The sequence below is a fragment of the Sphaerodactylus townsendi genome, linkage group LG17 (genome assembly GCF_021028975.2).
Source record: "Sphaerodactylus townsendi isolate TG3544 linkage group LG17, MPM_Stown_v2.3, whole genome shotgun sequence".
Lineage (NCBI taxonomy): Eukaryota > Metazoa > Chordata > Lepidosauria > Squamata > Sphaerodactylidae > Sphaerodactylus > Sphaerodactylus townsendi.
The window spans coordinates 9,925,921-9,950,771 of record NC_059441.1 but is presented as its reverse complement, the minus strand read 5'-3'; the positions used below and the strand labels follow the sequence as shown (position 1 = coordinate 9,950,771).

The 24,851-nt window shown below is 75.8% G+C and overlaps 1 protein-coding gene across 1 annotated transcript in view; it reads left to right on the top strand.

The window, feature by feature from the left end:
• The window catches only part of TJP1 (tight junction protein 1), a 120,176-nt gene that overhangs the window by 70,846 nt on the left and 24,479 nt on the right, over window positions 1–24,851 (top strand). The window contains exons 5-10 of the mRNA XM_048519715.1: window positions 15,650–15,759; window positions 17,821–18,025; window positions 19,471–19,576; window positions 20,975–21,125; window positions 22,783–22,891; window positions 24,205–24,424. Of these exons, the coding sequence (XP_048375672.1) occupies window positions 15,650–15,759; window positions 17,821–18,025; window positions 19,471–19,576; window positions 20,975–21,125; window positions 22,783–22,891; window positions 24,205–24,424 (901 nt within the window). The remainder of the gene's footprint in view (window positions 1–15,649; window positions 15,760–17,820; window positions 18,026–19,470; window positions 19,577–20,974; window positions 21,126–22,782; window positions 22,892–24,204; window positions 24,425–24,851) is intronic.

The window sequence follows — 24,851 nt, the reverse complement described above, 5'->3', positions numbered from 1 at the left end:
CCCCACCCCCCCCCCCCCCCACCCCCCCCCCCCCCCACCCCCCCCCCCCCCCACCCCCCCCCCCCCCCACCCCCCCCCCCCCCCACCCCCCCCCCCCCCCACCCCCCCCCCCCCCCACCCCCCCCCCCCCCCACCCCCCCCCCCCCCCACCCCCCCCCCCCCCCACCCCCCCCCCCCCCCACCCCCCCCCCCCCCCACCCCCCCCCCCCCCCACCCCCCCCCCCCCCCACCCCCCCCCCCCCCCACCCCCCCCCCCCCCCACCCCCCCCCCCCCCCACCCCCCCCCCCCCCCACCCCCCCCCCCCCCCACCCCCCCCCCCCCCCACCCCCCCCCCCCCCCACCCCCCCCCCCCCCCACCCCCCCCCCCCCCCACCCCCCCCCCCCCCCACCCCCCCCCCCCCCCACCCCCCCCCCCCCCCACCCCCCCCCCCCCCCACCCCCCCCCCCCCCCACCCCCCCCCCCCCCCACCCCCCCCCCCCCCCACCCCCCCCCCCCCCCACCCCCCCCCCCCCCCACCCCCCCCCCCCCCCACCCCCCCCCCCCCCCACCCCCCCCCCCCCCCACCCCCCCCCCCCCCCACCCCCCCCCCCCCCCACCCCCCCCCCCCCCCACCCCCCCCCCCCCCCACCCCCCCCCCCCCCCACCCCCCCCCCCCCCCACCCCCCCCCCCCCCCACCCCCCCCCCCCCCCACCCCCCCCCCCCCCCACCCCCCCCCCCCCCCACCCCCCCCCCCCCCCACCCCCCCCCCCCCCCACCCCCCCCCCCCCCCACCCCCCCCCCCCCCCACCCCCCCCCCCCCCCACCCCCCCCCCCCCCCACCCCCCCCCCCCCCCACCCCCCCCCCCCCCCACCCCCCCCCCCCCCCACCCCCCCCCCCCCCCACCCCCCCCCCCCCCCACCCCCCCCCCCCCCCACCCCCCCCCCCCCCCACCCCCCCCCCCCCCCACCCCCCCCCCCCCCCACCCCCCCCCCCCCCCACCCCCCCCCCCCCCCACCCCCCCCCCCCCCCACCCCCCCCCCCCCCCACCCCCCCCCCCCCCCACCCCCCCCCCCCCCCACCCCCCCCCCCCCCCACCCCCCCCCCCCCCCACCCCCCCCCCCCCCCACCCCCCCCCCCCCCCACCCCCCCCCCCCCCCACCCCCCCCCCCCCCCACCCCCCCCCCCCCCCACCCCCCCCCCCCCCCACCCCCCCCCCCCCCCACCCCCCCCCCCCCCCACCCCCCCCCCCCCCCACCCCCCCCCCCCCCCACCCCCCCCCCCCCCCACCCCCCCCCCCCCCCACCCCCCCCCCCCCCCACCCCCCCCCCCCCCCACCCCCCCCCCCCCCCACCCCCCCCCCCCCCCACCCCCCCCCCCCCCCACCCCCCCCCCCCCCCACCCCCCCCCCCCCCCACCCCCCCCCCCCCCCACCCCCCCCCCCCCCCACCCCCCCCCCCCCCCACCCCCCCCCCCCCCCACCCCCCCCCCCCCCCACCCCCCCCCCCCCCCACCCCCCCCCCCCCCCACCCCCCCCCCCCCCCACCCCCCCCCCCCCCCACCCCCCCCCCCCCCCACCCCCCCCCCCCCCCACCCCCCCCCCCCCCCACCCCCCCCCCCCCCCACCCCCCCCCCCCCCCACCCCCCCCCCCCCCCACCCCCCCCCCCCCCCACCCCCCCCCCCCCCCACCCCCCCCCCCCCCCACCCCCCCCCCCCCCCACCCCCCCCCCCCCCCACCCCCCCCCCCCCCCACCCCCCCCCCCCCCCACCCCCCCCCCCCCCCACCCCCCCCCCCCCCCACCCCCCCCCCCCCCCACCCCCCCCCCCCCCCACCCCCCCCCCCCCCCACCCCCCCCCCCCCCCACCCCCCCCCCCCCCCACCCCCCCCCCCCCCCACCCCCCCCCCCCCCCACCCCCCCCCCCCCCCACCCCCCCCCCCCCCCACCCCCCCCCCCCCCCACCCCCCCCCCCCCCCACCCCCCCCCCCCCCCACCCCCCCCCCCCCCCACCCCCCCCCCCCCCCACCCCCCCCCCCCCCCACCCCCCCCCCCCCCCACCCCCCCCCCCCCCCACCCCCCCCCCCCCCCACCCCCCCCCCCCCCCACCCCCCCCCCCCCCCACCCCCCCCCCCCCCCACCCCCCCCCCCCCCCACCCCCCCCCCCCCCCACCCCCCCCCCCCCCCACCCCCCCCCCCCCCCACCCCCCCCCCCCCCCACCCCCCCCCCCCCCCACCCCCCCCCCCCCCCACCCCCCCCCCCCCCCACCCCCCCCCCCCCCCACCCCCCCCCCCCCCCACCCCCCCCCCCCCCCACCCCCCCCCCCCCCCACCCCCCCCCCCCCCCACCCCCCCCCCCCCCCACCCCCCCCCCCCCCCACCCCCCCCCCCCCCCACCCCCCCCCCCCCCCACCCCCCCCCCCCCCCACCCCCCCCCCCCCCCACCCCCCCCCCCCCCCACCCCCCCCCCCCCCCACCCCCCCCCCCCCCCACCCCCCCCCCCCCCCACCCCCCCCCCCCCCCACCCCCCCCCCCCCCCACCCCCCCCCCCCCCCACCCCCCCCCCCCCCCACCCCCCCCCCCCCCCACCCCCCCCCCCCCCCACCCCCCCCCCCCCCCACCCCCCCCCCCCCCCACCCCCCCCCCCCCCCACCCCCCCCCCCCCCCACCCCCCCCCCCCCCCACCCCCCCCCCCCCCCACCCCCCCCCCCCCCCACCCCCCCCCCCCCCCACCCCCCCCCCCCCCCACCCCCCCCCCCCCCCACCCCCCCCCCCCCCCACCCCCCCCCCCCCCCACCCCCCCCCCCCCCCACCCCCCCCCCCCCCCACCCCCCCCCCCCCCCACCCCCCCCCCCCCCCACCCCCCCCCCCCCCCACCCCCCCCCCCCCCCACCCCCCCCCCCCCCCACCCCCCCCCCCCCCCACCCCCCCCCCCCCCCACCCCCCCCCCCCCCCACCCCCCCCCCCCCCCACCCCCCCCCCCCCCCACCCCCCCCCCCCCCCACCCCCCCCCCCCCCCACCCCCCCCCCCCCCCACCCCCCCCCCCCCCCACCCCCCCCCCCCCCCACCCCCCCCCCCCCCCACCCCCCCCCCCCCCCACCCCCCCCCCCCCCCACCCCCCCCCCCCCCCACCCCCCCCCCCCCCCACCCCCCCCCCCCCCCACCCCCCCCCCCCCCCACCCCCCCCCCCCCCCACCCCCCCCCCCCCCCACCCCCCCCCCCCCCCACCCCCCCCCCCCCCCACCCCCCCCCCCCCCCACCCCCCCCCCCCCCCACCCCCCCCCCCCCCCACCCCCCCCCCCCCCCACCCCCCCCCCCCCCCACCCCCCCCCCCCCCCACCCCCCCCCCCCCCCACCCCCCCCCCCCCCCACCCCCCCCCCCCCCCACCCCCCCCCCCCCCCACCCCCCCCCCCCCCCACCCCCCCCCCCCCCCACCCCCCCCCCCCCCCACCCCCCCCCCCCCCCACCCCCCCCCCCCCCCACCCCCCCCCCCCCCCACCCCCCCCCCCCCCCACCCCCCCCCCCCCCCACCCCCCCCCCCCCCCACCCCCCCCCCCCCCCACCCCCCCCCCCCCCCACCCCCCCCCCCCCCCACCCCCCCCCCCCCCCACCCCCCCCCCCCCCCACCCCCCCCCCCCCCCACCCCCCCCCCCCCCCACCCCCCCCCCCCCCCACCCCCCCCCCCCCCCACCCCCCCCCCCCCCCACCCCCCCCCCCCCCCACCCCCCCCCCCCCCCACCCCCCCCCCCCCCCACCCCCCCCCCCCCCCACCCCCCCCCCCCCCCACCCCCCCCCCCCCCCACCCCCCCCCCCCCCCACCCCCCCCCCCCCCCACCCCCCCCCCCCCCCACCCCCCCCCCCCCCCACCCCCCCCCCCCCCCACCCCCCCCCCCCCCCACCCCCCCCCCCCCCCACCCCCCCCCCCCCCCACCCCCCCCCCCCCCCACCCCCCCCCCCCCCCACCCCCCCCCCCCCCCACCCCCCCCCCCCCCCACCCCCCCCCCCCCCCACCCCCCCCCCCCCCCACCCCCCCCCCCCCCCACCCCCCCCCCCCCCCACCCCCCCCCCCCCCCACCCCCCCCCCCCCCCACCCCCCCCCCCCCCCACCCCCCCCCCCCCCCACCCCCCCCCCCCCCCACCCCCCCCCCCCCCCACCCCCCCCCCCCCCCACCCCCCCCCCCCCCCACCCCCCCCCCCCCCCACCCCCCCCCCCCCCCACCCCCCCCCCCCCCCACCCCCCCCCCCCCCCACCCCCCCCCCCCCCCACCCCCCCCCCCCCCCACCCCCCCCCCCCCCCACCCCCCCCCCCCCCCACCCCCCCCCCCCCCCACCCCCCCCCCCCCCCACCCCCCCCCCCCCCCACCCCCCCCCCCCCCCACCCCCCCCCCCCCCCACCCCCCCCCCCCCCCACCCCCCCCCCCCCCCACCCCCCCCCCCCCCCACCCCCCCCCCCCCCCACCCCCCCCCCCCCCCACCCCCCCCCCCCCCCACCCCCCCCCCCCCCCACCCCCCCCCCCCCCCACCCCCCCCCCCCCCCACCCCCCCCCCCCCCCACCCCCCCCCCCCCCCACCCCCCCCCCCCCCCACCCCCCCCCCCCCCCACCCCCCCCCCCCCCCACCCCCCCCCCCCCCCACCCCCCCCCCCCCCCACCCCCCCCCCCCCCCACCCCCCCCCCCCCCCACCCCCCCCCCCCCCCACCCCCCCCCCCCCCCACCCCCCCCCCCCCCCACCCCCCCCCCCCCCCACCCCCCCCCCCCCCCACCCCCCCCCCCCCCCACCCCCCCCCCCCCCCACCCCCCCCCCCCCCCACCCCCCCCCCCCCCCACCCCCCCCCCCCCCCACCCCCCCCCCCCCCCACCCCCCCCCCCCCCCACCCCCCCCCCCCCCCACCCCCCCCCCCCCCCACCCCCCCCCCCCCCCACCCCCCCCCCCCCCCACCCCCCCCCCCCCCCACCCCCCCCCCCCCCCACCCCCCCCCCCCCCCACCCCCCCCCCCCCCCACCCCCCCCCCCCCCCACCCCCCCCCCCCCCCACCCCCCCCCCCCCCCACCCCCCCCCCCCCCCACCCCCCCCCCCCCCCACCCCCCCCCCCCCCCACCCCCCCCCCCCCCCACCCCCCCCCCCCCCCACCCCCCCCCCCCCCCACCCCCCCCCCCCCCCACCCCCCCCCCCCCCCACCCCCCCCCCCCCCCACCCCCCCCCCCCCCCACCCCCCCCCCCCCCCACCCCCCCCCCCCCCCACCCCCCCCCCCCCCCACCCCCCCCCCCCCCCACCCCCCCCCCCCCCCACCCCCCCCCCCCCCCACCCCCCCCCCCCCCCACCCCCCCCCCCCCCCACCCCCCCCCCCCCCCACCCCCCCCCCCCCCCACCCCCCCCCCCCCCCACCCCCCCCCCCCCCCACCCCCCCCCCCCCCCACCCCCCCCCCCCCCCACCCCCCCCCCCCCCCACCCCCCCCCCCCCCCACCCCCCCCCCCCCCCACCCCCCCCCCCCCCCACCCCCCCCCCCCCCCACCCCCCCCCCCCCCCACCCCCCCCCCCCCCCACCCCCCCCCCCCCCCACCCCCCCCCCCCCCCACCCCCCCCCCCCCCCACCCCCCCCCCCCCCCACCCCCCCCCCCCCCCACCCCCCCCCCCCCCCACCCCCCCCCCCCCCCACCCCCCCCCCCCCCCACCCCCCCCCCCCCCCACCCCCCCCCCCCCCCACCCCCCCCCCCCCCCACCCCCCCCCCCCCCCACCCCCCCCCCCCCCCACCCCCCCCCCCCCCCACCCCCCCCCCCCCCCACCCCCCCCCCCCCCCACCCCCCCCCCCCCCCACCCCCCCCCCCCCCCACCCCCCCCCCCCCCCACCCCCCCCCCCCCCCACCCCCCCCCCCCCCCACCCCCCCCCCCCCCCACCCCCCCCCCCCCCCACCCCCCCCCCCCCCCACCCCCCCCCCCCCCCACCCCCCCCCCCCCCCACCCCCCCCCCCCCCCACCCCCCCCCCCCCCCACCCCCCCCCCCCCCCACCCCCCCCCCCCCCCACCCCCCCCCCCCCCCACCCCCCCCCCCCCCCACCCCCCCCCCCCCCCACCCCCCCCCCCCCCCACCCCCCCCCCCCCCCACCCCCCCCCCCCCCCACCCCCCCCCCCCCCCACCCCCCCCCCCCCCCACCCCCCCCCCCCCCCACCCCCCCCCCCCCCCACCCCCCCCCCCCCCCACCCCCCCCCCCCCCCACCCCCCCCCCCCCCCACCCCCCCCCCCCCCCACCCCCCCCCCCCCCCACCCCCCCCCCCCCCCACCCCCCCCCCCCCCCACCCCCCCCCCCCCCCACCCCCCCCCCCCCCCACCCCCCCCCCCCCCCACCCCCCCCCCCCCCCACCCCCCCCCCCCCCCACCCCCCCCCCCCCCCACCCCCCCCCCCCCCCACCCCCCCCCCCCCCCACCCCCCCCCCCCCCCACCCCCCCCCCCCCCCACCCCCCCCCCCCCCCACCCCCCCCCCCCCCCACCCCCCCCCCCCCCCACCCCCCCCCCCCCCCACCCCCCCCCCCCCCCACCCCCCCCCCCCCCCACCCCCCCCCCCCCCCACCCCCCCCCCCCCCCACCCCCCCCCCCCCCCACCCCCCCCCCCCCCCACCCCCCCCCCCCCCCACCCCCCCCCCCCCCCACCCCCCCCCCCCCCCACCCCCCCCCCCCCCCACCCCCCCCCCCCCCCACCCCCCCCCCCCCCCACCCCCCCCCCCCCCCACCCCCCCCCCCCCCCACCCCCCCCCCCCCCCACCCCCCCCCCCCCCCACCCCCCCCCCCCCCCACCCCCCCCCCCCCCCACCCCCCCCCCCCCCCACCCCCCCCCCCCCCCACCCCCCCCCCCCCCCACCCCCCCCCCCCCCCACCCCCCCCCCCCCCCACCCCCCCCCCCCCCCACCCCCCCCCCCCCCCACCCCCCCCCCCCCCCACCCCCCCCCCCCCCCACCCCCCCCCCCCCCCACCCCCCCCCCCCCCCACCCCCCCCCCCCCCCACCCCCCCCCCCCCCCACCCCCCCCCCCCCCCACCCCCCCCCCCCCCCACCCCCCCCCCCCCCCACCCCCCCCCCCCCCCACCCCCCCCCCCCCCCACCCCCCCCCCCCCCCACCCCCCCCCCCCCCCACCCCCCCCCCCCCCCACCCCCCCCCCCCCCCACCCCCCCCCCCCCCCACCCCCCCCCCCCCCCACCCCCCCCCCCCCCCACCCCCCCCCCCCCCCACCCCCCCCCCCCCCCACCCCCCCCCCCCCCCACCCCCCCCCCCCCCCACCCCCCCCCCCCCCCACCCCCCCCCCCCCCCACCCCCCCCCCCCCCCACCCCCCCCCCCCCCCACCCCCCCCCCCCCCCACCCCCCCCCCCCCCCACCCCCCCCCCCCCCCACCCCCCCCCCCCCCCACCCCCCCCCCCCCCCACCCCCCCCCCCCCCCACCCCCCCCCCCCCCCACCCCCCCCCCCCCCCACCCCCCCCCCCCCCCACCCCCCCCCCCCCCCACCCCCCCCCCCCCCCACCCCCCCCCCCCCCCACCCCCCCCCCCCCCCACCCCCCCCCCCCCCCACCCCCCCCCCCCCCCACCCCCCCCCCCCCCCACCCCCCCCCCCCCCCACCCCCCCCCCCCCCCACCCCCCCCCCCCCCCACCCCCCCCCCCCCCCACCCCCCCCCCCCCCCACCCCCCCCCCCCCCCACCCCCCCCCCCCCCCACCCCCCCCCCCCCCCACCCCCCCCCCCCCCCACCCCCCCCCCCCCCCACCCCCCCCCCCCCCCACCCCCCCCCCCCCCCACCCCCCCCCCCCCCCACCCCCCCCCCCCCCCACCCCCCCCCCCCCCCACCCCCCCCCCCCCCCACCCCCCCCCCCCCCCACCCCCCCCCCCCCCCACCCCCCCCCCCCCCCACCCCCCCCCCCCCCCACCCCCCCCCCCCCCCACCCCCCCCCCCCCCCACCCCCCCCCCCCCCCACCCCCCCCCCCCCCCACCCCCCCCCCCCCCCACCCCCCCCCCCCCCCACCCCCCCCCCCCCCCACCCCCCCCCCCCCCCACCCCCCCCCCCCCCCACCCCCCCCCCCCCCCACCCCCCCCCCCCCCCACCCCCCCCCCCCCCCACCCCCCCCCCCCCCCACCCCCCCCCCCCCCCACCCCCCCCCCCCCCCACCCCCCCCCCCCCCCACCCCCCCCCCCCCCCACCCCCCCCCCCCCCCACCCCCCCCCCCCCCCACCCCCCCCCCCCCCCACCCCCCCCCCCCCCCACCCCCCCCCCCCCCCACCCCCCCCCCCCCCCACCCCCCCCCCCCCCCACCCCCCCCCCCCCCCACCCCCCCCCCCCCCCACCCCCCCCCCCCCCCACCCCCCCCCCCCCCCACCCCCCCCCCCCCCCACCCCCCCCCCCCCCCACCCCCCCCCCCCCCCACCCCCCCCCCCCCCCACCCCCCCCCCCCCCCACCCCCCCCCCCCCCCACCCCCCCCCCCCCCCACCCCCCCCCCCCCCCACCCCCCCCCCCCCCCACCCCCCCCCCCCCCCACCCCCCCCCCCCCCCACCCCCCCCCCCCCCCACCCCCCCCCCCCCCCACCCCCCCCCCCCCCCACCCCCCCCCCCCCCCACCCCCCCCCCCCCCCACCCCCCCCCCCCCCCACCCCCCCCCCCCCCCACCCCCCCCCCCCCCCACCCCCCCCCCCCCCCACCCCCCCCCCCCCCCACCCCCCCCCCCCCCCACCCCCCCCCCCCCCCACCCCCCCCCCCCCCCACCCCCCCCCCCCCCCACCCCCCCCCCCCCCCACCCCCCCCCCCCCCCACCCCCCCCCCCCCCCACCCCCCCCCCCCCCCACCCCCCCCCCCCCCCACCCCCCCCCCCCCCCACCCCCCCCCCCCCCCACCCCCCCCCCCCCCCACCCCCCCCCCCCCCCACCCCCCCCCCCCCCCACCCCCCCCCCCCCCCACCCCCCCCCCCCCCCACCCCCCCCCCCCCCCACCCCCCCCCCCCCCCACCCCCCCCCCCCCCCACCCCCCCCCCCCCCCACCCCCCCCCCCCCCCACCCCCCCCCCCCCCCACCCCCCCCCCCCCCCACCCCCCCCCCCCCCCACCCCCCCCCCCCCCCACCCCCCCCCCCCCCCACCCCCCCCCCCCCCCACCCCCCCCCCCCCCCACCCCCCCCCCCCCCCACCCCCCCCCCCCCCCACCCCCCCCCCCCCCCACCCCCCCCCCCCCCCACCCCCCCCCCCCCCCACCCCCCCCCCCCCCCACCCCCCCCCCCCCCCACCCCCCCCCCCCCCCACCCCCCCCCCCCCCCACCCCCCCCCCCCCCCACCCCCCCCCCCCCCCACCCCCCCCCCCCCCCACCCCCCCCCCCCCCCACCCCCCCCCCCCCCCACCCCCCCCCCCCCCCACCCCCCCCCCCCCCCACCCCCCCCCCCCCCCACCCCCCCCCCCCCCCACCCCCCCCCCCCCCCACCCCCCCCCCCCCCCACCCCCCCCCCCCCCCACCCCCCCCCCCCCCCACCCCCCCCCCCCCCCACCCCCCCCCCCCCCCACCCCCCCCCCCCCCCACCCCCCCCCCCCCCCACCCCCCCCCCCCCCCACCCCCCCCCCCCCCCACCCCCCCCCCCCCCCACCCCCCCCCCCCCCCACCCCCCCCCCCCCCCACCCCCCCCCCCCCCCACCCCCCCCCCCCCCCACCCCCCCCCCCCCCCACCCCCCCCCCCCCCCACCCCCCCCCCCCCCCACCCCCCCCCCCCCCCACCCCCCCCCCCCCCCACCCCCCCCCCCCCCCACCCCCCCCCCCCCCCACCCCCCCCCCCCCCCACCCCCCCCCCCCCCCACCCCCCCCCCCCCCCACCCCCCCCCCCCCCCACCCCCCCCCCCCCCCACCCCCCCCCCCCCCCACCCCCCCCCCCCCCCACCCCCCCCCCCCCCCACCCCCCCCCCCCCCCACCCCCCCCCCCCCCCACCCCCCCCCCCCCCCACCCCCCCCCCCCCCCACCCCCCCCCCCCCCCACCCCCCCCCCCCCCCACCCCCCCCCCCCCCCACCCCCCCCCCCCCCCACCCCCCCCCCCCCCCACCCCCCCCCCCCCCCACCCCCCCCCCCCCCCACCCCCCCCCCCCCCCACCCCCCCCCCCCCCCACCCCCCCCCCCCCCCACCCCCCCCCCCCCCCACCCCCCCCCCCCCCCACCCCCCCCCCCCCCCACCCCCCCCCCCCCCCACCCCCCCCCCCCCCCACCCCCCCCCCCCCCCACCCCCCCCCCCCCCCACCCCCCCCCCCCCCCACCCCCCCCCCCCCCCACCCCCCCCCCCCCCCACCCCCCCCCCCCCCCACCCCCCCCCCCCCCCACCCCCCCCCCCCCCCACCCCCCCCCCCCCCCACCCCCCCCCCCCCCCACCCCCCCCCCCCCCCACCCCCCCCCCCCCCCACCCCCCCCCCCCCCCACCCCCCCCCCCCCCCACCCCCCCCCCCCCCCACCCCCCCCCCCCCCCACCCCCCCCCCCCCCCACCCCCCCCCCCCCCCACCCCCCCCCCCCCCCACCCCCCCCCCCCCCCACCCCCCCCCCCCCCCACCCCCCCCCCCCCCCACCCCCCCCCCCCCCCACCCCCCCCCCCCCCCACCCCCCCCCCCCCCCACCCCCCCCCCCCCCCACCCCCCCCCCCCCCCACCCCCCCCCCCCCCCACCCCCCCCCCCCCCCACCCCCCCCCCCCCCCACCCCCCCCCCCCCCCACCCCCCCCCCCCCCCACCCCCCCCCCCCCCCACCCCCCCCCCCCCCCACCCCCCCCCCCCCCCACCCCCCCCCCCCCCCACCCCCCCCCCCCCCCACCCCCCCCCCCCCCCACCCCCCCCCCCCCCCACCCCCCCCCCCCCCCACCCCCCCCCCCCCCCACCCCCCCCCCCCCCCACCCCCCCCCCCCCCCACCCCCCCCCCCCCCCACCCCCCCCCCCCCCCACCCCCCCCCCCCCCCACCCCCCCCCCCCCCCACCCCCCCCCCCCCCCACCCCCCCCCCCCCCCACCCCCCCCCCCCCCCACCCCCCCCCCCCCCCACCCCCCCCCCCCCCCACCCCCCCCCCCCCCCACCCCCCCCCCCCCCCACCCCCCCCCCCCCCCACCCCCCCCCCCCCCCACCCCCCCCCCCCCCCACCCCCCCCCCCCCCCACCCCCCCCCCCCCCCACCCCCCCCCCCCCCCACCCCCCCCCCCCCCCACCCCCCCCCCCCCCCACCCCCCCCCCCCCCCACCCCCCCCCCCCCCCACCCCCCCCCCCCCCCACCCCCCCCCCCCCCCACCCCCCCCCCCCCCCACCCCCCCCCCCCCCCACCCCCCCCCCCCCCCACCCCCCCCCCCCCCCACCCCCCCCCCCCCCCACCCCCCCCCCCCCCCACCCCCCCCCCCCCCCACCCCCCCCCCCCCCCACCCCCCCCCCCCCCCACCCCCCCCCCCCCCCACCCCCCCCCCCCCCCACCCCCCCCCCCCCCCACCCCCCCCCCCCCCCACCCCCCCCCCCCCCCACCCCCCCCCCCCCCCACCCCCCCCCCCCCCCACCCCCCCCCCCCCCCACCCCCCCCCCCCCCCACCCCCCCCCCCCCCCACCCCCCCCCCCCCCCACCCCCCCCCCCCCCCACCCCCCCCCCCCCCCACCCCCCCCCCCCCCCACCCCCCCCCCCCCCCACCCCCCCCCCCCCCCACCCCCCCCCCCCCCCACCCCCCCCCCCCCCCACCCCCCCCCCCCCCCACCCCCCCCCCCCCCCACCCCCCCCCCCCCCCACCCCCCCCCCCCCCCACCCCCCCCCCCCCCCACCCCCCCCCCCCCCCACCCCCCCCCCCCCCCACCCCCCCCCCCCCCCACCCCCCCCCCCCCCCACCCCCCCCCCCCCCCACCCCCCCCCCCCCCCACCCCCCCCCCCCCCCACCCCCCCCCCCCCCCACCCCCCCCCCCCCCCACCCCCCCCCCCCCCCACCCCCCCCCCCCCCCACCCCCCCCCCCCCCCACCCCCCCCCCCCCCCACCCCCCCCCCCCCCCACCCCCCCCCCCCCCCACCCCCCCCCCCCCCCACCCCCCCCCCCCCCCACCCCCCCCCCCCCCCACCCCCCCCCCCCCCCACCCCCCCCCCCCCCCACCCCCCCCCCCCCCCACCCCCCCCCCCCCCCACCCCCCCCCCCCCCCACCCCCCCCCCCCCCCACCCCCCCCCCCCCCCACCCCCCCCCCCCCCCACCCCCCCCCCCCCCCACCCCCCCCCCCCCCCACCCCCCCCCCCCCCCACCCCCCCCCCCCCCCACCCCCCCCCCCCCCCACCCCCCCCCCCCCCCACCCCCCCCCCCCCCCACCCCCCCCCCCCCCCACCCCCCCCCCCCCCCACCCCCCCCCCCCCCCACCCCCCCCCCCCCCCACCCCCCCCCCCCCCCACCCCCCCCCCCCCCCACCCCCCCCCCCCCCCACCCCCCCCCCCCCCCACCCCCCCCCCCCCCCACCCCCCCCCCCCCCCACCCCCCCCCCCCCCCACCCCCCCCCCCCCCCACCCCCCCCCCCCCCCACCCCCCCCCCCCCCCACCCCCCCCCCCCCCCACCCCCCCCCCCCCCCACCCCCCCCCCCCCCCACCCCCCCCCCCCCCCACCCCCCCCCCCCCCCACCCCCCCCCCCCCCCACCCCCCCCCCCCCCCACCCCCCCCCCCCCCCACCCCCCCCCCCCCCCACCCCCCCCCCCCCCCACCCCCCCCCCCCCCCACCCCCCCCCCCCCCCACCCCCCCCCCCCCCCACCCCCCCCCCCCCCCACCCCCCCCCCCCCCCACCCCCCCCCCCCCCCACCCCCCCCCCCCCCCACCCCCCCCCCCCCCCACCCCCCCCCCCCCCCACCCCCCCCCCCCCCCACCCCCCCCCCCCCCCACCCCCCCCCCCCCCCACCCCCCCCCCCCCCCACCCCCCCCCCCCCCCACCCCCCCCCCCCCCCACCCCCCCCCCCCCCCACCCCCCCCCCCCCCCACCCCCCCCCCCCCCCACCCCCCCCCCCCCCCACCCCCCCCCCCCCCCACCCCCCCCCCCCCCCACCCCCCCCCCCCCCCACCCCCCCCCCCCCCCACCCCCCCCCCCCCCCACCCCCCCCCCCCCCCACCCCCCCCCCCCCCCACCCCCCCCCCCCCCCACCCCCCCCCCCCCCCACCCCCCCCCCCCCCCACCCCCCCCCCCCCCCACCCCCCCCCCCCCCCACCCCCCCCCCCCCCCACCCCCCCCCCCCCCCACCCCCCCCCCCCCCCACCCCCCCCCCCCCCCACCCCCCCCCCCCCCCACCCCCCCCCCCCCCCACCCCCCCCCCCCCCCACCCCCCCCCCCCCCCACCCCCCCCCCCCCCCACCCCCCCCCCCCCCCACCCCCCCCCCCCCCCACCCCCCCCCCCCCCCACCCCCCCCCCCCCCCACCCCCCCCCCCCCCCACCCCCCCCCCCCCCCACCCCCCCCCCCCCCCACCCCCCCCCCCCCCCACCCCCCCCCCCCCCCACCCCCCCCCCCCCCCACCCCCCCCCCCCCCCACCCCCCCCCCCCCCCACCCCCCCCCCCCCCCACCCCCCCCCCCCCCCACCCCCCCCCCCCCCCACCCCCCCCCCCCCCCACCCCCCCCCCCCCCCACCCCCCCCCCCCCCCACCCCCCCCCCCCCCCACCCCCCCCCCCCCCCACCCCCCCCCCCCCCCACCCCCCCCCCCCCCCACCCCCCCCCCCCCCCACCCCCCCCCCCCCCCACCCCCCCCCCCCCCCACCCCCCCCCCCCCCCACCCCCCCCCCCCCCCACCCCCCCCCCCCCCCACCCCCCCCCCCCCCCACCCCCCCCCCCCCCCACCCCCCCCCCCCCCCACCCCCCCCCCCCCCCACCCCCCCCCCCCCCCACCCCCCCCCCCCCCCACCCCCCCCCCCCCCCACCCCCCCCCCCCCCCACCCCCCCCCCCCCCCACCCCCCCCCCCCCCCACCCCCCCCCCCCCCCACCCCCCCCCCCCCCCACCCCCCCCCCCCCCCACCCCCCCCCCCCCCCACCCCCCCCCCCCCCCACCCCCCCCCCCCCCCACCCCCCCCCCCCCCCACCCCCCCCCCCCCCCACCCCCCCCCCCCCCCACCCCCCCCCCCCCCCACCCCCCCCCCCCCCCACCCCCCCCCCCCCCCACCCCCCCCCCCCCCCACCCCCCCCCCCCCCCACCCCCCCCCCCCCCCACCCCCCCCCCCCCCCACCCCCCCCCCCCCCCACCCCCCCCCCCCCCCACCCCCCCCCCCCCCCACCCCCCCCCCCCCCCACCCCCCCCCCCCCCCACCCCCCCCCCCCCCCACCCCCCCCCCCCCCCACCCCCCCCCCCCCCCACCCCCCCCCCCCCCCACCCCCCCCCCCCCCCACCCCCCCCCCCCCCCACCCCCCCCCCCCCCCACCCCCCCCCCCCCCCACCCCCCCCCCCCCCCACCCCCCCCCCCCCCCACCCCCCCCCCCCCCCACCCCCCCCCCCCCCCACCCCCCCCCCCCCCCACCCCCCCCCCCCCCCACCCCCCCCCCCCCCCACCCCCCCCCCCCCCCACCCCCCCCCCCCCCCACCCCCCCCCCCCCCCACCCCCCCCCCCCCCCACCCCCCCCCCCCCCCACCCCCCCCCCCCCCCACCCCCCCCCCCCCCCACCCCCCCCCCCCCCCACCCCCCCCCCCCCCCACCCCCCCCCCCCCCCACCCCCCCCCCCCCCCACCCCCCCCCCCCCCCACCCCCCCCCCCCCCCACCCCCCCCCCCCCCCACCCCCCCCCCCCCCCACCCCCCCCCCCCCCCACCCCCCCCCCCCCCCACCCCCCCCCCCCCCCACCCCCCCCCCCCCCCACCCCCCCCCCCCCCCACCCCCCCCCCCCCCCACCCCCCCCCCCCCCCACCCCCCCCCCCCCCCACCCCCCCCCCCCCCCACCCCCCCCCCCCCCCACCCCCCCCCCCCCCCACCCCCCCCCCCCCCCACCCCCCCCCCCCCCCACCCCCCCCCCCCCCCACCCCCCCCCCCCCCCACCCCCCCCCCCCCCCACCCCCCCCCCCCCCCACCCCCCCCCCCCCCCACCCCCCCCCCCCCCCACCCCCCCCCCCCCCCACCCCCCCCCCCCCCCACCCCCCCCCCCCCCCACCCCCCCCCCCGCCCAACCCCCCCCCACCCCACCGACCCCCACCCCCCCCCCCCCCCCCAACCCCGCACCCCCCCCCCCCCTTCCACCCCCCCCCCCCCCCCCCCCCCCCCCCCCCCCCCCCCCACCCCCCCACGTGTTCTAGCAGCATTTTCTCCTGACGTTTCGCCTGCATCTGTGGCTGGCATCTTCAGAGGATCCTCTGAAGACGCCAGCCACAGATGCAGGTGAAACGTCAGGAGAGAATGCTGCTAGAACACAGTCTGGAAACCACACAGCACCCCAGTGATTCCGGCCATAAAACCTTCGACAACACAATGTCCTAAGCATTGTGCGTGCTTTTAACAGAATGTCGTTCACTGATTCTCAAAGCCTGAGCCCATCGCATCCGCTTTTTGCCTTTCTCGGTTCCAGGTGGAGGGGAAGCGGTCGCTCCGATCTCATCCTATATATACTATCCTTTTTCTGGGCAGCTGTGCCAATATTGAAGCCGTGGCGCCCCCTGGCTGCAGGAAACGGGCTTGCCGTTAATAGAATTCCTCTTTTTCACACGTTTAGTATCAACACAAGAGGGGAAGCACGCTAAAAAAATTGTCCTGAGCCACATTTTGTCTGTGCTGTTGGTTGTACTACGGCTAGATTCATGTCTGGTAGCATCTTACAGACTGGTGAGCATTTTGGGGTATGAACTTAAAATCGTAGAGTTGGAAGAGACCCCAAGGGCCATCTGGTCCAACCCTCTGCAATGCAGCAACATATAATCAAAACACTCCTGACAGATGGCCATCCAGTCTCTCTTTAAAAACCTCCAAAGAAGGAGACTCCACCACACTCCGAGGTCATGCATTCCACTGTCGAACAGCCCTTGCTGTCAGGAAGTTCTTCCTGATGTTTAGGTGGAATCTCTTTTCCTTCACCTTGAACCCATGACTCCTGGTCCTAGTATCTGGAGCAGCAGAAGACAAGCTTGCTCCCTCACCAACACAGCATCCCTTCAAATATCTAAGCATGGCTATCATGTCACTTCTTAACCTTCTCTTCACCAGACTAAACAACCACGGCTCCCTAAGTCTCTCCTCGTAGGCTCCAGACCTTTGACCATTTTGGTTGCCCTCCTCTGGACCCGTTCCAGCTTGTCAATATCCTTCTTGAATTGCGGTGCCCAGAACTGAACACAGTATTCCAGGTGAGGTCTAACCAATGCAGAATAGAGAGGTACAATTACACCCTTTGAGCTAGACACTATACTCCTATGGATACAGCACAGAATCGCATTGGCTTTCTTGGCCGCCGCATCACACTGCTGACCCATGTTCAGTTTGTGGTCTACTAAGACTCCCAGATCCCCTTCGCATGTAGTGTTGTCAAGCCAGGTGTCCCCCATCCTATATCTGTGCATTTCATTTTTTCTGCCTAAGTGTAGTATCTTACATTTGAAACTCTGTTGAAATTCATTTTGTTTGTTTTTGCCCAGCTCTGTAATCTGTCCAGGTCGTTTTGAATTCCGACTCTGTCCTCCTACTTTAATTCCTCCTGGTTGAGAAGGAAGCAGCTGCACCCAGATCACCCAGTGGGGCAGGATTTGAACCAAAGTCCCAGTCAAATCCTGCCCTGGCTTCAAATTTCAGGGAGACGGTTGTGTCTCAGCTCTGTCCTGTGGTGTGTTTTTGATAATAAAACTGCAAAGATTGTCATGCCCTTATATAAAGCAGTGGTGCGACTGCACTTGGAGTCCTGTGTCCAGTTCTGGTCACCGCATCTCAAAAAGGATATTGAGGAGATAGAAAAAGTGCAGAGAAGGGCAACAAGGATGATTGAGGGACTGGAGCACCTTCCCTATGAGGAGAGGCTGCAGCGTTTGGGACTCTTTAGTTTGAAAAGGAGACACCTGAGGGGGGATATGATTGAAGTCTATAAAATTATGCACGGGGTAGAAAATGTTGACAGAGAGAAATTTTTCTCTCTTTCTCACAATACTAGAACCAGAGGGCATCCATTGAAAATGCTGGGTGAATGAATAAGGACTAATAAAAGGGAAACACTTCTTCACGCAACGTGTGATTGGTGTTTGGAATATGCTGCCACGGGAGGGGGTGATGGCCACTAACCTGGATAGCTTTAAAAGGGGCTTGGACAGATTTATGGAGGAGAAGTCGATTTATGGCTCCCAATCTTGATCCTCTTTGATCTGAGATTGCAAATGCCTTAACAGACCAGGTGCTCGGGAGCAACAGCCGCAGAAGGCCATTGCTTTCACATCCTGCACGTGAGCTCCCAAAGGCACTTGGTGGGCCACTGCGAGTAGCAGAGAGCTGGACTAGATGGACTCTGGTCTGATCCAGCTGGCTTGTTCTTATGTTCTTATGTTCTAACAGGCCTCCACGTTTGGAAAAGTTATATGGGACGGTAGGGAGGCAGGAAAGGTATTGCTTTGTGGGGTCCTTTGCGCGATGAAAACTGATAAAATGCTTGAACTGGTTAGGGGAGACGTGAATGAGTCCGTGGCATCCCACATCCCATGTAAAAACATTTTCTGCCACCGTCAGGATAAGTTATAATAGTGGCTCATCATGTCAGCAACTCTTGCAGATTAAGATATTCCACCTGGCACAGTTTGTATTTCTAGTGTCGTCTTGGGAATGTGTCATGCCCCTTGTGCAAGAAACCCCGGAATATGTCGTGCCCCTTGTGCAAGAAACAGTCTTTTTGATTCCCCGTACCTTTGCTAGAATTATTTCCTCAACTTTAAATGGGGTGTGTGTATATGTGTGTCCGTGTTTTCTGGTTTCAGTCTCCGGAGCAGGGACGACGAGAGAATAGCAAAGCCGGGGGCGGTCTCCACGCCCGTGAAGAACGCGGAGGACCTCCCCCTTTCAAAATCCTTGGAAGAATCTGTAGTGGAAAGGAACGAAAAACAAACCCCACCTCTTCCAGGTTAGCGCACCTCTCTTTTTCTTCCCCACGGCGTGTCTGGTAACATGCATCTAAAATAACATACTAATGTGGAGATCAATTGCTCTCTCGTGGCTCACACCACTTACAGATGCACGGAGACGCCCACGTAAGTAATTTACACTCCTCTTCAGAATACGAAGGCTGCTCTTTTGTTTTGGAAGACATCCCACACAGCGTGGAGAGAGGTTGCTCATTTTCCCGTTGCGCAGATGCACGCGACCCTTCGACTGCGCGCAGTTACTAGACTGGTTCTCTCAGCCCTGTCAAATCGGAGCAGAAATGTTCTTCGGCCTGGCTCCTGTGAAATGCCAGCTGACATCTGTTGGTCTTTGAGCAGCAGAATTGGCTTCCTAAGGCGGACTTGGTGCTGTGCTAAGCGTGGGTTCCGTAAGAGACTGGGAATGGCTACTCACTGCAGAGAGGAATTTGTTCCTTCTCGTGGACCCAATTCATCAAACCTGACCTGATTTTTGCCAGGGGAGAAGAAGAAGAGTTGGATTTATATCCCCCTCCCCTTTCTCTCCCATAAGGAGACTCAAAGGGGCTTACAATCTCCTTTCCCTTCCCACAACAAACACCCTGCGAGGTGGGTGGGGCTGAGAGAGCTCCGAAGAACTGTGACTACCCCAAGGTCGCCCAGCTGGCAGGTGTTGGAGCGCGCAGGCTAATCTGGTTCCCCAGATAAGCCTCCACAGCTCACGCGGCAGAGCGGGGAATCAAACCCGGTTCTCCAGATTAGAGTGCCCCTGCTCTTAACCACTACACCACGCTGGAGCTCCACCCCCTTTGGACTGGGTCTTGCCCTGCACTATTATGGGATGCTGATCCAGTTCGATCTACAGTTGTCGTTTTCAGAAGCGGACCCATATAGAGTGATCCCACCTTGCAGCGACAGAAGCCACATTGGCTGATCGAAGTCACACGAGAGTCATCATTATTATTATTATTTATTATATTTATAAACCGCCCTCCCCCGAAGGGCTCAGGGCGGCGAACAAACAAATAGATAGAGCACAAATAAAATCAAATTTTCAAATAGTTATTAAAAATGGCTCTATATGTTAAAATCGACCCCCATTTAAAATGCAGCATCTATCAAAATTACCGATGGCGTCCTACTCGTAGTCCCCTAAGAAAAGGGGGGGGGGAAGAAAGAAGAGGGAGGGGGAACGGCAGGGTCCACAGATTGTAGAAAGTTGGCAAATCAGATGCCGCTGAGGGGTTTGGGACGTAGTCATATCCGGGGAATGTTCCTTACGGGATAATGGCGGGGCGAGGGAGGAAAAAGCTTGAATGAACAAGGTTAATGCCATTGAGAGAGTTTCTCAGATGCGTAGTGTGTTTTGCTGTGTTTGTGTCCCATTTCTCAAAAAGCCGCAATCTCTCCCATCCCCTTCTTCGTCTTTGTGTGTGTTTCTAAACAGAACCAAAGCCTGTCTATGCTCAGCCTGGACAGCCAGATGTGGACTTGCCGGTCAGTCCGTCCGATGGCCCTCTACCAAACTCAACCCACGAGGACGGCGTGCTGCGGTAATGGAACTATTGTTTGTGCCTCCGCAGGCCTTTTGTCCATAAGAAGAGAGTTTGTGTTTATATCCCCCCTTTCTCTCCTATAGGAGACTCAAAGGGGCTTACAATCTCCTTGCCCTTCCCTCCTCACAACAAACACCCTGTGAGGTAGGTGGGGCTGAGAGAGCTCCGAGAAGCTGTGACTAGCCCAAGGTCACCCAGCTGGCGTGTGTGGGAGTGCACAGGCTAATCTGAATTCCCCAGATAAGCCTCCACAGCTCAAGCGGCAGAGTGGGGAATCAAACCCGGTTCCTCCAGATCAGAGTGCACCTGCTCTTAGCCACTACGCCACTGCTGTGGATGAGCCCGGGCAACCCCAGCATGGACAGTATCACTAAACTTCGGTGGCCTGACAGGAGCCTGTCTCCTTGACTCGGGCTACTTACGGAATCATCGGGCAGTCAGAGAGTCGCCTTCTTTTCTGGAAGGACCCCCCATCTTTTAGATCAGGTTGTGCAAGTTTGGCAGCTGCTGAGACTTTTCAGGAAGTTCTGGGGCTTAGAGCGGGACGTTCCTTTGCTGAGCGAAGGCAAGGGGCAAGTGAGGGCAAAGGGCAAATGAGGCCGGCATAACCCCTCCCCCCCCAAAAAAAGATTCAGAGGAGTGTTGGAGAAATATTAGTACTTCCACCGTTTGTATTAGACAAACCTGGGGCGTACAGACTGCCATGGTGGTTAAGAAGGCCCAGCAAAGACTGTACTATCTGAGACTTTTAAGGAAACAACAACTGAATGGAAAACTCCTGGTGTCCTTTTACCGCTGTGCTACAGAGAGTGTCTTCACCTACTGCATCTGCGTATGGTTCTCCAGTTGCACAGTGGCAGATAGGAAGGCGCTCCAAAGGGTGATCGCTACTGCACAGAGGATTATCGGCTGCCCTCTCCCCTCCTTGGAAGGAACTCTACCATAATTCCCGAAGCCTAAAGAAAGCCCAAAATATTCCGAGAGACCGATATAAATAGGCACACTCTCTTTTTGAACTGTTTATCCGACCCAGACGATACAGGTCTATCAAAACTAGGATCAAGAGGCTTAGAGACAGCTTCTACTCTAGAGCTGTGGCGATGCTGAACTCCGCGGCTTCGTGTTGATGTGTTTGGGGCTGTTTAGGGATGGGTGGAGGAAGGGGAAAGTGAGGGTGGGGTATGAGTCTGAAATTGTGTGCATCGAGGAATGCTGCTGTAAATTTCGTTGTGCGTGCACAATGACAATTAAAAAATGCTTATGCTATGATTCTATGAATTCTTTGGCCTAACAGTGTACTGAAATGTTTACGTGCTATGGAAGTCTGAGCAATTTATTTATAAAATGTGAGGTTCTCCCTCTCACTCCTTAAAAAAATATTTTATTATTTTTCAGGCCAAGCATGAAGCTTGTAAAATTCAAAAAAGGGGACAGCGTCGGCTTGCGCTTGGCTGGCGGCAACGACGTTGGGATCTTCGTAGCCGGCGTTCTTGAAGACAGCCCTGCTGCTAAAGAGGGCTTGGAAGAAGGGGATCAGATTCTCAGGGTAGGCCCAGTCTTAAAAATGGTTCATTGTTTGGGGTGTTGTGTGGTTTCCGGGCTGTATGGCCGTGTTCTAGTAGCATTTTCTCCTGATGTTTCACCTGCATCTGTGGCTGGCATCTTCAGAGGATGCGAAACGTCAGGAGAAAATGCTACCAGAACACGGCCATACAGCCTGGAAACCACACAACACCCCAGTCATTCCAGCCGTGAAAGCCTTTGACAATACAGTTCATTGTTTGTTTGTATGTTTTGGCGCAAAGCTATGTTTCTGCACAGGAATTAACATGACCAGGAGAGCTCCTTCTGGCTATCCCATTAATCAAAGAAGCTCTTCTAGTGGGCACAGAAGTGAGGACTTTTTGGTGGTAGCCCCAACACCCCCCCCCCCCCCCCGGGAGATGCACCCACCCCTCTCCCTTTTGATCTTCAGGAGGCAATTCAGTTTTATTTGGGTCTGCGTTTGATTACATTTGTGATTTGGAAGTTTGACTTCTATGTTTTTTCGTGTGTTTTTCCACTATTGTAAGCCATCTCGAACTCCGAGAGGAAGACGGCTAATAAATGGTTTAAATAAATACACAAGCAAATGAGAAATCTGAAATACAGTAGAACCATCCCTTCCACATCGCTGGGGTTAGGGGTGTCCTCCCCCACCCCCCCCCCGGCAATCTGGAAATCCGTGTTAAAAAAATTTGGCCCTCCAAGCCTACGGCCATACCACCCTGAACATGCCCGATCTCGTCTGATCTCAGAAGCTAAGCAGGGTCGGGCCTGGTTAGTAGTTGGATGGGAGACTGCCTGGGAAATTTGGCCCTCCCTTCATACTAGAGAATAAGTATTTCAGCTACCCTCTGAAATGTCTCATTCTTAACGAGATTCTTCTCTGGAAGATCATACAACAGTGATGGCGAACCTATGGCACGGGTGCCAGGGGTGGCACTCAGAGCCCTCTCTGTGGGCACGCACAAACAGAGTTCATCATGTGGGGGGGAATCGCCCTTCCCCCCCCCACACATCTAGGCTGGCCTAGGCCGCTGGGCTCGATTATTAGCATTAAACCTAACACCTAGTTTTGGGGAAGCAGTATAGGTAACCCTGTTAAGCGCTGTTAAACCCCACTGATTTTCATGCAAAGAACTAAAGCGCGATCCTTTACCTGGGAATAAGCTCGGTTGCTGGCAATGAGGCTTGCTTCTGAGTAAACCCTCCTAGAGTCGTGATTCACCCGTTCGAAGAGTTGCATGGTTGCTTCAAAGCAAAGCCAACAACTACCACCAAGCTTACTCCTGAGTAACACACACCTCAGAGCCAACCGTTTTTTCTTAACTAAAACCTCAGTATTCAGGTTAAGTTGCCGTGTTGGCACTTTGCGATAAATAAATGGGGTTTGGGTGGCAGTTTGGGCAGCACTCGGTCTCCAAAAGGTTCGCCATCACTGTCATACAACTATTCTCATGAAGTTTTGAACGCGTAGATGAAAGGGTACAGGTAGATAAAAAGGTGCAGGTAGATAAAGGGTGCAGGTAGATTAAAGGGTGCAGGTAGATAAAAGTATTGTGCAGGTGATGGAAAATGCAGGGCTCCTTCGTTAAAGGTCTGTGAGCGGCGCGGCGGTTTTTGCTCATTGCGTTTCCAACCTTCGCTTGCTTTTGCGCCAGGTAAATAACGTCGACTTCACCAATATAATCCGGGAGGAAGCCGTGCTGTTCCTGCTTGACCTCCCCAAAGGGGAAGAGGTAACAATCTTGGCACAGAAGAAAAAGGACGGTGAGTACCTTTCTCGAGACCGGCGTGAGAACTCTCCTGTAGAACCCCCGAACTGGCCTTTGGGGGCCTTGTTTGGCAGCCGCCGGCCCTTCTTAAGCAGGGAGCCAAATTCAAAGGCGGCGAGGGCAGGCCAATTCTGCCGCTGGGCTCAGCCGACTCAAAGTGTTGGACTTCGGTCCGCTTGACAGAGACAGCACTGAGTGATTAAAGAGAGCCCAATCGTCCACCTGAGTGGCAGAGGCTTATCTGGTGAACCAGATAACAACACACAAGCCTTTATTGGCATATAAAACAGGACAAAATTTTAAAACAAAACAAGGTTAAGAAATGCAGTTAAAACTACTAATTTCCAGTATAAAATTTGCAGCAGTTTCACAAAAGAGCACATCAGAGCTGTTCGGGAGATTGGGTATCTTATAACACTCATGCCACTGAGAACATTGCAAGAAATTGGAATTCATGTCTTTCATGCGTATCTTATTGTATTTAGGGCATAGAAGCAAAGAATGGTCAAGTGTTTCGACCGTAGTCACATCACATGAACAAACTCTTTTAGAACGTTCCATATTCTTAAATCTTCCCTCCAGCAGAGCTGATGGCAGCACATGACATCTTGCAGTAGCCGAGGCTCTCCTCTGGGTGGGATTAATCAGCAGACGAAGATATGCTGCCATAATTCCACGCTCGCATGGGATTAATAATGTAGTCGGAGGACAGGTTGTCTTGGCAGCAAGAGTCAAATTCACGCTGAAAAGGAAATCAAGATCCAAAGGAGCCTATTCGCTTAATCCAGTCCAGTTATTCTTCGCTTCGTCCGAGGCTCCTTATGCTCACCTTTGTGAGCATAAGGAGTGATTCCAAGGGGAAACCAATAGCTTCAACCTTTCTAAAGATCAAAGTGGTGAGCCAGATGTGTTTCCGCACTCCTGCATTCCTGCTGGGTGACTGTGGGTCAGTCACAGTCCTCTCTGACCTCTCTCAGCCCCACCTACCTCACAAGGTGTCTGTTGTGGGGAGAGGAAGGGAAAGGAGCTTGTAGGCCATGTTGAGTCTCCTTACAGGAGAGAAAGGTGGGGTATAAATCCAAAATCATCATCATCTTCTAATGCACCTGGTAGCGCCACTTCTCTATTTAATACTGAAGTTCTTCTCGCTGGTTTTCAAGCCGTGTACAAATTCACAGATCCTGTTTAACTAGGACACACGTATCACGTGGCTCTTGCAGCTTGTAAGTTCAGTCGAAGTTTCCATAGAGTTTGCGAAGCGTTGAAACTGTACGTTCCATCCCCCCCACCCCCCACACTTTATTTCAGTTTATCGACGCATTGTGGAGTCGGACGTGGGAGATTCTTTCTACATTAGAACTCACTTTGAATACGAAAAAGAATCTCCCTACGGGCTGAGCTTCAACAAAGGAGAGGTGTTCCGGGTGGTGGATACGCTGTACAACGGCAAGCTCGGCTCCTGGCTGGCTATTCGGATAGGCAAGAATCACAAAGAGGTGGAAAGAGGCATCATTCCCAACAAAAACAGGTACCGTTTTGGAAACAAAGTGAAATATAATAATAATAGTCTTTATTGGCATGTACATGAAACTGCCTGTTAACCCTTATTATTAATTATTATTAGTCTGACATTCCACTCATTATCTTGAGCTGATGTTCTTGAGGCCTATTATCTGCACTTTGTTAACTGTTTTAATCTGTATATTTGTAATATCTGTAAATTTTATGATTTTAATTCTTTGGATCTTGCTGGTCAATGACCCTAAATAAACTATCTGACTATGTACATGAAAGATATTGCGAAGGCTGAAGTCCTATAAATTCGCATTGCGCTGTGCACCTTGGATAAAATCCCTGAAACTTAGAATAGTTAATTACAGGCATTCAACTGTAGAATCTGTTTGCGAACCAATCTGGTTTTTGTTGGAATCATTTGGAATGGTATGGATATGCTC